Source organism: Lissotriton helveticus, assembly GCF_964261635.1.
Source record: "Lissotriton helveticus chromosome 1_1 unlocalized genomic scaffold, aLisHel1.1 SUPER_1_unloc_19, whole genome shotgun sequence".
NCBI lineage: Eukaryota > Metazoa > Chordata > Amphibia > Caudata > Salamandridae > Lissotriton > Lissotriton helveticus.
In genome coordinates this window covers 2988992-3002460 of record NW_027611658.1, presented here as the reverse complement: position 1 = coordinate 3002460, position 13469 = coordinate 2988992, and the positions used below count along the sequence as shown (strand labels likewise).

General features: G+C 45.5%; 2 protein-coding genes across 2 annotated transcripts in view; one reads left to right on the top strand and one right to left on the bottom strand.

Moving 5' to 3' along the window:
- The window catches only part of LOC144805697 (uncharacterized), a 171276-nt gene that overhangs the window by 59886 nt on the left and 97921 nt on the right, over positions 1-13469 (bottom strand).
- LOC144805698 (uncharacterized) overlaps positions 4545-13469 on the top strand; it is a 37058-nt gene continuing 28133 nt past the window's right edge. Inside the window, exons 1-2 of the mRNA XM_078672204.1 lie at positions 4545-4674; positions 9960-11856. Coding sequence (XP_078528330.1) covers positions 9990-11856 — 1867 coding nt within the window. The 5' untranslated portion in view covers positions 4545-4674; positions 9960-9989. The remainder of the gene's footprint in view (positions 4675-9959; positions 11857-13469) is intronic.

Below are 13469 nucleotides of genomic sequence, written 5' to 3'. Positions count from 1 at the left end.
TTAACTTAGGGATAGGCAGCCCTATTTCACAGAACAGCACGCCTAAGGAGAGAACTTGAAATTAAGCAACATTAAAGCAGAGGACTATCGATTAAATAGGAGTGCCAGTGGCCACCATTGATCTTTTTATCAGAATCAAGTGACCACCTGGAGGAGCTCTGGGCCCCTTTCTAGGGAGGACCTGGACAGGGGGGTGGACAATTCCCTGTCATTTGTGTAGTTTCACGCCAGAGCAGCATCCAAGGGCTCCTGAACTTTGCAAAATGGGTTTATGCATCGAAGGCACAAAATGTGCCCTTTAGTGCACTCTGGTGGTGCTAGGAAGGTCTCGGGTGGTTTGCCTGCCGTGCAGTAAACCTGAGGTAATTAGGAAAGGGAAAAAGAAATCGATATAATAGAGCACTCAAGGCAATGCATCAGACAAAGTCCCACTCTCCTACTAACGTTGTCAAGATGGAAAAGTAAGGCGACTTAACTGATGGCGTAGCAGTGAAGAAAGAGGATGGACTACGTTTCATTGTGGGTTTTATAGACTGTCGGACTGTGAATGAATTGGACTATTGGTTACCATGGTTACTCCCTAAGGTTCATGGGAGATGAAGTTTGTGAAGTTGTTGTTTTATTTTACCTTTGAACCTGCTATGTTAATAAAGGTGAAGAAAGATATGCATAATCCTCGTCTCTGGTCCTGACATAGAATTGGGGTCATTTTGGTCCGGCAAAGACACACTGAGTGGGTGTTTTTCAAGGTATGGGAGACTTTGTGTGTTTGTGCTTGCTGCAGGCAATGTTTATGGTCAGGTGAGCAGTCCCCATTAGGGTAAAAGAGCTTCAATCCCCCCCTCAGGGAGGCTGTTTTAGCCAGGGATGCGGCAGCTTCCAAAGTCAATGGCTCTGGCCCTAATGCCACATCCTCTCCCATCAGTTACGAGAGTGACACCTCAACTTAACTTACTGACTGGCCTTCTTCCAGTGAAGGATGGGCCCGCAGCCACACCGCCCATGAGGAAATGCCCTGCTTGAGGCAACAGCAGAACAATCTTAATTCCTCCCACCACTCCAATTCACCCATAACGGGAATTGCCGGGTCTTGACAAACAGCAAGGGTCAAGGGATGGAAATTAGCTACTGTAAAAGCGTTGATGGACATGAGCTCCTGTAAAAGCTTTAATCGCTTTGAGGCTTGGAGAGCAACACATGACTGAGGGAGGTCCACTCGATCACAAATCTGTCTTCAAATTGGAGGGGTGCGCAATCATTAAGGCATGCAGGGGGTGCTGAAACACCCCCAATGGATACAGGTAATGTGTCTGGGATCAGACTTTTGGTTGCTATACAAATTACAGTCTACGTGATAATAAATGTCAAAAAACTTTACAGTAAAAAAAATGGCCCATCAGTCCATGAAACAGCTCCACAGGCAGCCAACACCATGGCTCTCATACTGACCTGTGGGACCAGTCCTGGCACAGTCATGATGTTCTATAGGCCGGTCCATCCCTGGACAGGGAGGTGTGAACAGAGCAGCCGCTCAGGGTCAGAAACGCTTTCATTACTGTTTCCGGGCATGTGCACCAGAAACAATGCACAATATTGTAATAAGCTGGACCCAGAAAACGTTACCATGACAACCCAGTCACCTCTCTTGGTGCAGCCAAGACTGCAATAAGATTAAACAAATACACGCTGGCTGCACTCAAGCCTCAATAAAAGCAAAATGCCTCAAGAAAAACTAAAAAGGTGTGATAAATGTACTTTGGTGCAGGAATGTGGTGAGATGCACTACAATGTGTTACACTAAACCCTAATACCTGAAAATGCCTCCTCCCTGGGTGGAACATCATGAAAACTCTTGCACTAAATTCAAAACGAAAGTGAAAAACTGAATAAACAAAGAACAGCTTTCACCTAGTCTAAATACAGAAAGGCAGACTCCCTGATCCCTAGAAGATAAGTGCAGTCCTGTCAAGTATCACGCATCAGGTGTGACAGTCACGCATTTCAGTGCGGTGTTCCGCATCACCGCACTGAAATGCGTTGTCACGCATTTTGCCGACTTGCCAGCTCGCGTCACCGGCGACGCCTCTATGCACTGCTCCTGCTGCTCTCCGAGTCCGAGAGCGTGATGCAGCCTGTGCCCGCAGTGAGCAGCTGCTCTAGTTCATTTTATCAGTTTCAATTCATGTATTCTAATCGCTGCTCTCAGCTCGTGGGGTGAGTGAGAGCGCGGCTACAATGTAACGCATTTAAACAATCGGTGCTGGCTCCAGCCTGGCGCTGAAATTTCGTGCCCGCCTCGCCGCGGCTTAAATTTGACACAGACACATATTGCAATTAATTATGGGGGCGGTCTTAGTCTCAGCACCGATGCTGTAACTGGCTGACACAGCCAGGGTGCCAAGGTGATTCTATAATACGGATGTGACGCAGCACGCTAACTTGCCATCACGCCCGAGTCGTGTTAGCACACTACTGTGAGACAGAACCGACGGCGGGCCACTCAAATTGAGTGGGAGTCCTCGCGTCGGTCGTGGCTGGCATGCTATACTGTCTCTTGCGCAGTTGAGCGCCGGCCGCAAATAAAACTGCGCTGGCCGGCGGCCTGCCCAGAGGAGACCGAGGCAGGGACTGTCAATGATGGTTGACCCCTCCATGAATCGCTCAATCGCCGCGGACGCCGGCGCCCGCCGCACCTCAGGGCGCCAGCGTCACAAACTAAAGTGCGGCCAAGTCAGGGGACGACTCACAGCAGCCACTGGGTCGGAGAAGACCGATTGCTGTCCCGTCCGGTAGAGTGCATGAGACTGGCTGCAGAGTAATCAGTATTGCAGCTGAGCTGTGCGGCCGCGGTGGGTGGTCCCACGGCCTCCGGACAGACCGGGAAATGTCTTCAAGTAAGTTATAATTATTATAATAAAACTACATTAATGCTGCATTTGAAAAATAAATGTATTCACTAAATGGCGTCATCTGCAGGGCTGCTTACTCTCATCATCCTTCCCAGTGAGACTCCTACCAGTTTAAATCTGCAGTCTGTCAGTGACGGATCATTGTGATTATAACCGCAAATGCAGACGGGCACTTTTGTTTACTTGTAATTTTCACCAGGAAGCGGTATATTGTGAACATAAAAACAACATTTGGTTTAGGTTAATTATAACGGGACAAAACTGAAAACACTTGAACTTAACTGCCCTACCCGGAATTACGTTGACAGTTGACTATTTTTCTTCATGTCATGGTATTGTGAAGTGTGTGTTTTAAAACTCCGCCCCTCAGTCCACACCCATGGCTATTCTCCTTTTGTTCCAGACGTAGGTGCTAGTTACATTTTGCAAGTGCTTTTTGCTTTTGATATTTTACGGCTGTACATTACTAATTGGACGAATACAACTGTCTTGCATAATCTTCCTCGTGCACATTCCTCAGTCTTGCCCGAGCTGGCTGTAACCTATGTGTGCTTCAGCCTCACTCTCCTGATGCTTGCCCGATGTGGAGTGTCAGTGACTAACTGTTCAATCAGGTTACAAGGCCACTTTTTTTTTATTTCTGGTGCTTTGCAGCAATTTTAGGATCACCTTAGAGTTTATCGTTACTCAAATAGGTGTAATTTCTGATAATTATAAGTTTCTCTGGTCTTCTTCATGGCTTGATTTTGCTTGCGATAAAGTGTCACTCATAGTCGTTGAAATGTCACTCATAATTACACTTAAATTATGAAAATGTCACACATGGCAATCTGAAACCTTGGCAGCTATGTAAGTGGAAGAAGCCATCAGCACCCACTCCCTATAAATACAACAGCTTAGGAAAAAAGAAAGACCCGTAACATTAAATACAGAAGCTGTTTCCATCAAGATTAAATAAAAGCACCTAAAAGTGATTGAATTCAGCAAACTCCTCCTTTACTCTACTTTACTTTAGCATGTCCCTAAATTCCAGATTTGTAAAGTGCGACTCATCACCCCTAAAAGTATCCAGGCGCTGGGGCCATCGGGGAGATTAAGTGAGCTGTTGCCCAGAGTCACATGATGCTGAGCTGCAGCCAATGCTGGGGTTCGAGCAGTGAGACCAGTGCTCTGGAGTCAGCTGCTCTGGCCACTGCGCCACACCTGCCTCTAAAGAAGAAAACTACCAACTTGATACTCAATGCTAAGGATGACTTGGGAAACTGACAGGTTTATTAAGTGTGATAGAAAGTTGAATACCTTCCATACAACTTTGGCTGTCACTCCATATATTTACATTTATAAATGGAACTGTCACTCTTTACTTTCTCTTGTTCTTTTTCTTGTATGGGGAGAAATGTTTAAACATTTAATACAAAGATACATTTAAAAAGGTATGATTTTGAGTCAGTGAAGGCAGGGCCTGGCCAGGACTCGCTACTGGTGCTGACTCTGCCACAAATGACCCGGAGACTATAACACTCACGGGAAGAGAAGAACTCAGCAGCCTCCGCTACTTGTGCTGTCGCTGCTGCTGCTGACCCGGACGTTATTACCTGCAAAGGCCAGGGAGAAGCTCGGTCTGTTGTTGGCGCTGAATCTGCCCTAGGTGACCCGGAAGTGACTCCGTTAGTGCTCTCACAGGCCAGGGAGAAGCTCGGCAGCATGCTGACCCGGAAGTGTAACTGTGTAGTTTCTTACAGAAGAGGAAGAGGAAGGCGAGAGGGTGAGACTGAGGAGGGGGGAGAGGAGGGGGAGGGGGGCCAGGGCAGAAGAGGTTGGAGGAGGGGGGCAGAGGAGGGGGGAGGAGGGGCCAGGGCAGAAGAGGGGGGAGGAGGGGCCAGGGCAGAAGAGGGGGGAGGAGGGGCCAGGGCAGAAGAGGAGGGAGGTGGTGGGCAGAGGAGGAGGGGAGCAGAGGAGGAGGGGGAGGAGGGGAGAGGGGAGAGGGGAGGGAGGAGGGGAGGGGTACTGGGGAAGAGGAGGAGGGGGGCAGTGGAGGAGGTGGGCAGAGGAGGGGGAGGGGGCAGAGGGGGAGGGGGCAGAGGAGGAGGGGGAGGAAGAGGGAGGAGGGGCAGAGGAGGGGGGAGGAGGGGCAGAGGAGGGGGGATGAGGAGCGAGGAGGGGGGAGGAGGGGGGAGGAGGGGGGAGAGCGTGGGGCAGTTCTACATGGCCCAATATTATATATGACTCCCTTCAGTTAGCCATGGGTCATTAACAGTACATTGCATTATTATATTTTTGCACCCATACTAACAGTGCTTAAACCCAAACTACACTTCACAGAAAGCTATGTATCCTTGCTGAAATTTAGGACTTTACGGTGCACTGTGCAAAGGGGACCCTTTGTGACCTTGTTATAGAACAGCAAAGATTCAATCTGGTCTCAGTGTGTGGATTTAAACTCCTTTATATTGGGAATGGGTCCATTTGGGGTTCTTACTCATTTTCACAAATACATTTAATTTGGGGGAGATTATCACTCTAATGGATTAACAGTTGTGCTAGAAGGAAACAAAAGCGTATTTTTACAGAAAAATATTCGTATCATCTTTTTTAATACATTCCTAAGCGCTTTTGCCACAGTTCCATACATTGAACACTTTGATATCCAAACTTTGTTCTCCAAAGTATTGTGAGGGTTTTATCGAAGCAGATTTATAAAGCCCAGCTAATTACCCACTAGGGTATCCAGGCACTGGTAGCCATGCTGCTCCGGAGAATCAGTTGAACAACCAGATCTTTAGTCCCTCCCTGAATGGAGATTGAGGCTGGAGGGGGAGGGGGCGCCGTTCCAGGACTTCGCTGCGAGGTAGGAGAAGGAGCGTCCTCTATGGTTGCTTCGGCGGACGCGGAGGGGTGTGAGACAGGGAGGTGGAGCGCATATGTCTGAAGGGTTGGTAGAACCTTAGGTGGTGGTTGATGTATGCTGGTCCTTGGTTTTGCAGGGCTTTGTAGTTGTGGGTCAGCGTCCTGAATTGACACCTTTTGTGGACAAGGAGCCAGTGGAGTTTTTTGAGGTGTGGGGTAATGTGGGTATGTCTGGAGAGGTTGGCCGCTAAGTTCTGTATTGTCTGCAGTCTCTTCAGGGTTTGTGTGGTAATTCCTGCATAGGGTTCTGCCGTAGTCCAGGCGGCTAGTAACGAGAGCTTGAGTGATAGTGCGTCTGGTGCTGATTGGGAGACATTTGAAGATATTTCAGAGCATGCAAAGAGTGAAGTAGCAGGCGGAGGAGACTGCGTGATGTGTTTTTTTTGGGTGAGTTGGTCCAGGAGGATGTAGAGGTTCCGGGCATGGTCTGTAGGAGTGGGTGAGGGTCCTAGGTCAGCAAACCACCAAGAGTCGGTGTTCCCGAAGATCAGTTTGTCTGTTTTTTCTGTGTTGAGTTTGAGGCAGTCGTTTTGCATTCAGTTGGCGACGCTTGTTCAAACTAGCTTATGAAACTATAACTTACAGTTCATTGAGATATTAAGGGTTCGTAGAACCCCGGGCAACACATATTTGGGGCTCCCTATTTGGAATACATTTGAATTTATTACCACTTTTAGGCTCAATTGATGTCCCTATGATGCCAAAAAAAGATTAAATCATGTTAAACCTTCAGAACCCTGTGCCGGCAGAAGCATCTAAAAGCCCGAGCTGGCTATAGTCCAGCCAAGTACTGTCAAAGAAGCTTGCACAAACATTGATAAAGATAATTCTTTTTGAGTTTGGGTCTAGATCTTTTACTTGCAAAAACATTTTATGTGGATATCCAGCCAGCTTGTTATTCCTATTTCAGGGAAATGCCTGTGTAAATTGTGTGTCTGTGTACGGCATTGAAGATGTGGTTGAGAGATATCTGGTGTGTTACATTAATCCATGTATAAATGAGGTGTGAGGCTGTACAAATGAGAGTTGGAGTTTGTGTCACATCTGTGAGTATACAGTTGAATGGAGTTTTAAAAGAGCAATTTCCTTGTGTGTGTGTTGTAAAAATGTTGCCAAAGACAAGCCTGTCTGCTCCCAAGCACGCATCCGCTGGGACCAGAAGTCAGTTAGTATCCTCAATATTTCGCATATTCAGCATAGGATCTATTGTCTTTCAGGTACACAGATTTTTGTATCTCCCCCATGGTTGTCTCAACTTTAGAAGCAAATGGCGTGTATGCCAGCCACACATATAGAGAAATCTGATACTTAACAGCCCTCACTGTGACCATCAAATAATAAGACTCTTCTATATCCTCAGATTTCGGAGTCGTTAAAAGCGGCTTTACTAAACCCACCCTCCCTAGGCAAAGATAAGGTGGAAATACTCAAATTGTTAGAATCTTCTAAGCCGGATATCCTGTTCCTAACTGAAACCTGGTTGTCAGAGGAATCTACTCCAGATCTCCAGAAGCCATACCCAAAGATGACCAAAAGAGGACGAGCACAGAGGAGGGAGTGAGATAGCAGCAATTATTCACCAGTGGATCCACACATCTATTTTACAAATGACTCAAACTGAAGGGGTAGATCTGCTTCCCTTCCTCAATTTTGGAATTGATGACTTCAACTCGGACTCTAAAGATAATGAATTTGCTGAGTTAATGACGTTGAATTTACACCAACACATTACATGCTCAGTTCACATAAAACAAAATACCTTAGATCTGATCTGGCTGTATAATTTGAATCGACACAATATAATCATTCCTTCTTGCATACGGTCCAACCATTATTTGATCAGCGTTTGTATTCCAGTAGATTTTTCGAACTTGATCCACAAGCAGGAAATTAAAACCATATGCAAATGGCGAAAAATAAATACAGAGCCAGTGTTATCAACACTTTCAAACACCTTCTCCCTATTACCATCAATTGAAGGCTTTCTCCCAAAGAAAAATAATCCACTCTGTGGCTCAGACAGGCTAGTGACCCACACCCCTCAAATCCAACAGCGTGTTTTAAACCGCACCAGACCATTGCCCTGGTAGAAGCCAGAGTTAAAGGAGGTGAAACCTGCATTGCGTCAACACTGGCGGGAAAGGGATGATGAAGAGAGCGAAATCAAATTTAAAACAGAACTTGCAGAATATAAAGGCAAATCCGCACGTGCAAAGCCCTTTTAATAGGCAAATAATAAAAACTGTTTTTTGATATCCTGAATGATTTGTCACCCCTAGATGAAATGAAAACTTTCCTGACTCATATCGGCGCATTCTGTGGCAAATTAAATACTTAACAAAAAAATTATTTTAAGCAAGTATAAACAATTGCAGCAGCAGTAATTCTGAAGTTGAGTCTGAATAGAACTCTACTCTCCTTATCCAGGTTTGAAGAAATAAACAAGCTCCATCAATTTGTGATCAAGGTCAAATCCGGGTCACCAACTGACCCTTGCCCTCCAGCAGTCATAGAATCTCTGACCTCCGCAATCAATCAATCAATTAGCATTTGTAAAGCGTACCCCAAGGATATCTGGGCGGTGAGGGTGCTGCGTCTCCGTCAAAAAGCGAGGACTTGAGCAATCCCCTGCAAAGCATTTTCATCAATTCAGCAGCTCCAAGCGCGTTTCAAAATGCTGTAGAGCTCATGTTACTGAAAAACCAGGGAGAAGTCCCGGATATAACCAAGAATTATAGGCCAATACCTCTGCTTCCTTAACCTGCAAAAACTATTGGTCAGAGAACTGTCTTCAAGAGGTTCCAGGCTTTATAACTACACCAGCTTTCAGTTGTTAATTTTTATTGATGGAATGTCCGCCTCACCACTCCAGGTTCAAAATATGATTCAATTTAATGATTACTTGATGAGGTTGAATCAGCTAAAACTGAATATTGACAATACTGAGATTGTAATTCTAAAGAATAAGACCAATCTTTGGAACCACTTTACTCTCCAACAAAAATTAGATTGTTACCGGAGCCTAAATGCACAGCTAAAAGCAAAAGCCTCTAAGTGATAATCAATAGCAATCTTAGCAAGAACCAGCAGGCTGGAGCAGTAGGATCTAAATGCAGATTTATGCTGAAACTACTTGAGAAAATAACCCCCTTCTTCCACTTTAGACAAGAAAAGCAATAGTGGTGGACACAGTCCTATCTAGATTGCATTATGCCAACCAAGTATATGTAAGAATACCCAATATCACCAATCATAGCCTACAAGTAATTCACAGCGACGCAGCTTGTTTACTACATCATCTTCAGAAGTGGGCTCGCGCCACACCTATATTGAAATACCAAGTCCCCTCTAAGACCCTCTGCCTCACCTCTAAAGGGTCGAGAGGTCTAGCCCCTCACTTAATTGTAAACCAGGTGGAAATGCATACACCCTTAAAAAACCAGAGATCACCTCACTTGAATTTAGTTTCTATTCCAAAATTACAGAGGATCAGATCAGGTGGACGCAGCTTTGTGGTAGAAGCTCCTTCCATTCGGATCTCTCTCCCGGCGAAATCCATTTTGAATCTAACTCCAAGCGTTGTCCCAGAAATCTAACAGCCCACAAGCCTATTCATGCTAGATTCTTCCCTGGTCTGATTAGTTGTCTCCTCTTTTATGTATTTCTGATTCAGTGCCAAGAAACCCCATGTTGAACATGCTCTCTTTATATGCAATGACATGACAAGCATTTTTTAGATCCTGTAGAGGTTTGGTATGTTGGCGCGTGCTTCAGTCACTGAACTGAATATTGCAAAAGAGAGATGTACAGTGAAAGTGAGGATGAGGTCTTGTCTGCTAGGGTATTATAAACCTTTGATTGCGGCAAGGCAGTTACAATATTCAATTTTTTTCATAACCGTGTGCAATTTGAGCAGATCAAGGAACACACATAGTGATGGAAATGCATTTCAAATCAGTGCCTTTCAGAATATATGAACTATGTTATGGATATTATTAAATTTTAATGATTTAATTTTTTTTCTGGTTTTAGAAATTAGCAATTTCCTCTGATCACACTGGGGTTGGTGAGACAGGAAGGAGTATTTTAACCTAGTTGTCCTGTGATAAAGTGTTGTCTTTTCTCTTTTCCTCTCCTCTGCAGACACTTGAGAATTGACAATAGAGTACCAGAATGGGGAGAAGACGGGCTTCAGGGTATAAAGCGAATGCGCAGTGTTCACGTGAATCCGTAAGAGCCACAGTCCCATCTTTACCTCTTCTTGACGTCTCAGCTTCAAGATCCCGAAATGATGCTCAGAGGGACCATGGGCTGGAACCGCTTTTGGAGGACCTGCCCCACATTATCCTTTTATCCATGCTGGAGGAGTTGGAAGCCAAACTGGATAACTTGATGAATACTGTGGAGGACGTACCTTCTAGAGTCGCTGGGCTGATTAAGAAAATCTGGATAGAAAAGGATCAAGGTTCCCTAGATAATGGTGCAGTGTCTTTGGAGGTGGTCTGTCCGGCGAGCATTAGAAATTGTGCTGTTAGCCGGTCTCCTGCGACACCTCAACTAGACAGGCCAGGGGAACCGAGCTTGTGTCTTCAGCCAGTGTTCTCTGATGGGCATGCACCAACACAGGACTGTACGCTCTCTTCTCCAACCAATGTTCAAGGGCGTCCAGAGGAGCCAAACCTTTGTCTACAGCCAATGTTTCTACATCGATGTGACCCACAGCAGGACCAGTGCGTGCAAACTGGGATTCCAGATGTAAACAAGTCGCAGCAGGATGAGTACATGCATCCTGGGTTTCCAGATGTACACGAGTCGCAGCAGGACAAGTACATGCATCCTGCGTTTCCAGATGTACACGAGTCGCAGCAGGACCAGTGCATGCAACCTGGGTTTCCAGATGTACACGAGTCGAGGCGAGACCGGTGCATGCAACCTGGGTTTCCAGATGTACACCAGTCAGAGCGAGACCAGTGCCTGCAACCTGGGTTTCCAGATGTACACGAGTCGAAGCGAGACCAGTGCATGCAAACTGGGTTTCCAGATGGAAATGGAGTACAGCAGGATTGTACTTTATCCAGGTGCCCTCAGACAGATCCTCCAGGCAGATCACTGGAGGCCAAGCGGTGTCTTCACTCGGAATTTGTTGATGGGCAGATGCCACAGCAAGACCACAGCATACAATCAGTGGTCCCAGAAAAGAGGGAACCAGATGGGCACCTGAAGCAAGAACCATCTCCATTGTCTAGTAATAGCTGGGACCAGCAACAGAACCTCTGCCCACACCCGCTATTTCCTGAAGGACACGAACCACAGCAAAACCACTGTATACAACCTGCGCTACCAAATGGGAACGGCCCTGATGATCCTTTGAAGGAAGAATTGATGTATTTTGATTTCCAAGATCTCCAGGAGAACCGCAGCCTACAACTCGTGTCACCTGATGGGATGTCATCAGACGAACACATAGAGTCTGGGCTATTGTCCTTTGATGAGTTGGGGTCACAACAAACCCAGTGCCTCCAGCAACACCTATGCTTGAAGCAGGAACTTCCTTATGCACAGGATCCAAACGTGAACTATGAGCTAGAATCTATGCTCCCTGAAGCACAGGAACCAGATCAAAATGATAATCTAGAACCGGCCTGTACTGATTCACATGGTTCAGATCGGAAGTACAAGCTAGAACCACTGCACACTGCGGCACTGGACCGAGAGCTAGAGTCAGTGCTTCCTGAAGCACAGAAACCAGATGAGAGCTACACGGTGGAACCACTGCACCCCGAGGAGCAGGATTCAAATCAGAACTACAAGCTAGAAACTCCCTGTACTGATTCACAGGGCTCAGATCAGAACAACAAGCTACTGCACACTGAATCACAGCATCAACATCAGAACTGCAAGCCAGAACTGCTCTGTCCTGATGAGCGGGGTCAATCTGTGCCTCCATCATTTCTAGGACTGGACACAAATTCTGCAGATGAAGACTCCATGGAGAGAGCAAATGCAAAATCACATTTGTTGCGGTCCAAAGCCACCCCAGGTATGTGTTTTGCTATACATTGACACGCGGAGTGCACTAACACATGTAACCTCTTTAGCATGCATATGGGCAGATTTTAGAAAGTCTCTGAGGGGATCATTTGGGTTTGGATGGAATCCCGTGAGCGATACTGACCCCCAGAATACACTGGGTGCAGATGATTCCCTGCACTCTTCTCTGTTTCCACAAAGGACTGCATCCTTCCTGTGCAGAAACAGGCCTGATTAAGGGACTCTGCATGAGACAAGTAGGCCAGTAGCTCTTGTCCTTCCTTGTTCGTCCCTATTCCAGGCTGAGGAACTGTAAAAAGGGCTATTCTTGGGAGGAATTACTGGCCAGAATCACACATAATAGTCAAATGCAAGTGACGTGGTGTTCATTGAGAATAACAGACATGCACAGTCTAGAGAGAGAACTGTTTCCTGTTGCACAGTTACATTGGGTAAGACGCAGTCGTCTCCAGTTCCTGATATAAAAATCCTAGTATGTATTCAGCCTCAACAGCAGGGCCTACCAGGGATGTTATTGCCACTGCAGGGTTCTCCAGGAGTGCACACCTCCTATGATAGACAGATACACTAAGTGATTGATTATGTGTCACTTGTGAGTTCACCCTCCCAACCTCTAGCTCAGCAAAGAGAGTTAATTGTTTTATGGGCAGACAAAAGTAGCCATGATCTCCCTACAACAGCATCCTGCCTTTAGGAAACTCACTAACTGTGTAAAATGTCATCGCATCATCACACGTAACATACTGAGTTGGGGTTTGCCCACCCATAGTGTGAGTTACGGATTGTGGTTCTAACCATAACTTGCAAATGTCAGGAGTTTGTTCGGCTTTAAGTCTTAACCATATATACATTTTACCCTTGTTTTTAAGTGAATTTCAGATTTTTTTAAAGACCCATTAAGGTGTTTTAACAAAGCTATCGACAACTTCACTTTTAACCATATTCAGTGAAAATATATTAGCGATAAAGTACCGCCTGCCGCACCTTCTAAGATACTGCAAGTCAACATGGTGTTCCATATAGAGGAATGAGGAAGGGAGAGTTCCTTTATAAGGTCATGGAACTCTGAGGTGACTTGCAATAATCTTATAATATGCACCAGGTGTAGCCCCTACATATGCAGCAGCTAACATGTTTGCAAACATGAAGAATTAACATAAAACCTCTTGTGAAAAAGTAAAAATAAAAACTGTTTGATATTTCTTCCAAAAAGATATTAGAAACAGTTCAATAAAAGTCCATTTAAAAAAAGCTGCAGTAGCTCGGAACGTGTAGAAACATGCAGAAAGATTCCACCCTTCCTTTTTCTAAGGAAACTAACAAACATATTCCCTCTGCTTCTCATAGTAAGCTAGTAACATACAGCAGAATTAATAAAAGCAAAGTTCTGTTTGTTGCTTTAAACAGCTGCTTCAATTATGCTTCGTGACGTGACCTTCCTTTTACATCAGCTGCTGGCTCTGGCAGCAGGAATTGTGCCCTCAGGACTCGACTGTAATAACTTATAAAAGCAGAGTTCTGACATCTTTTCTTCGTAATCACTGACTTGGTGCATCACAAATTGCTGATTATAAAGAAAATAGAGACTGACATTCATACAGG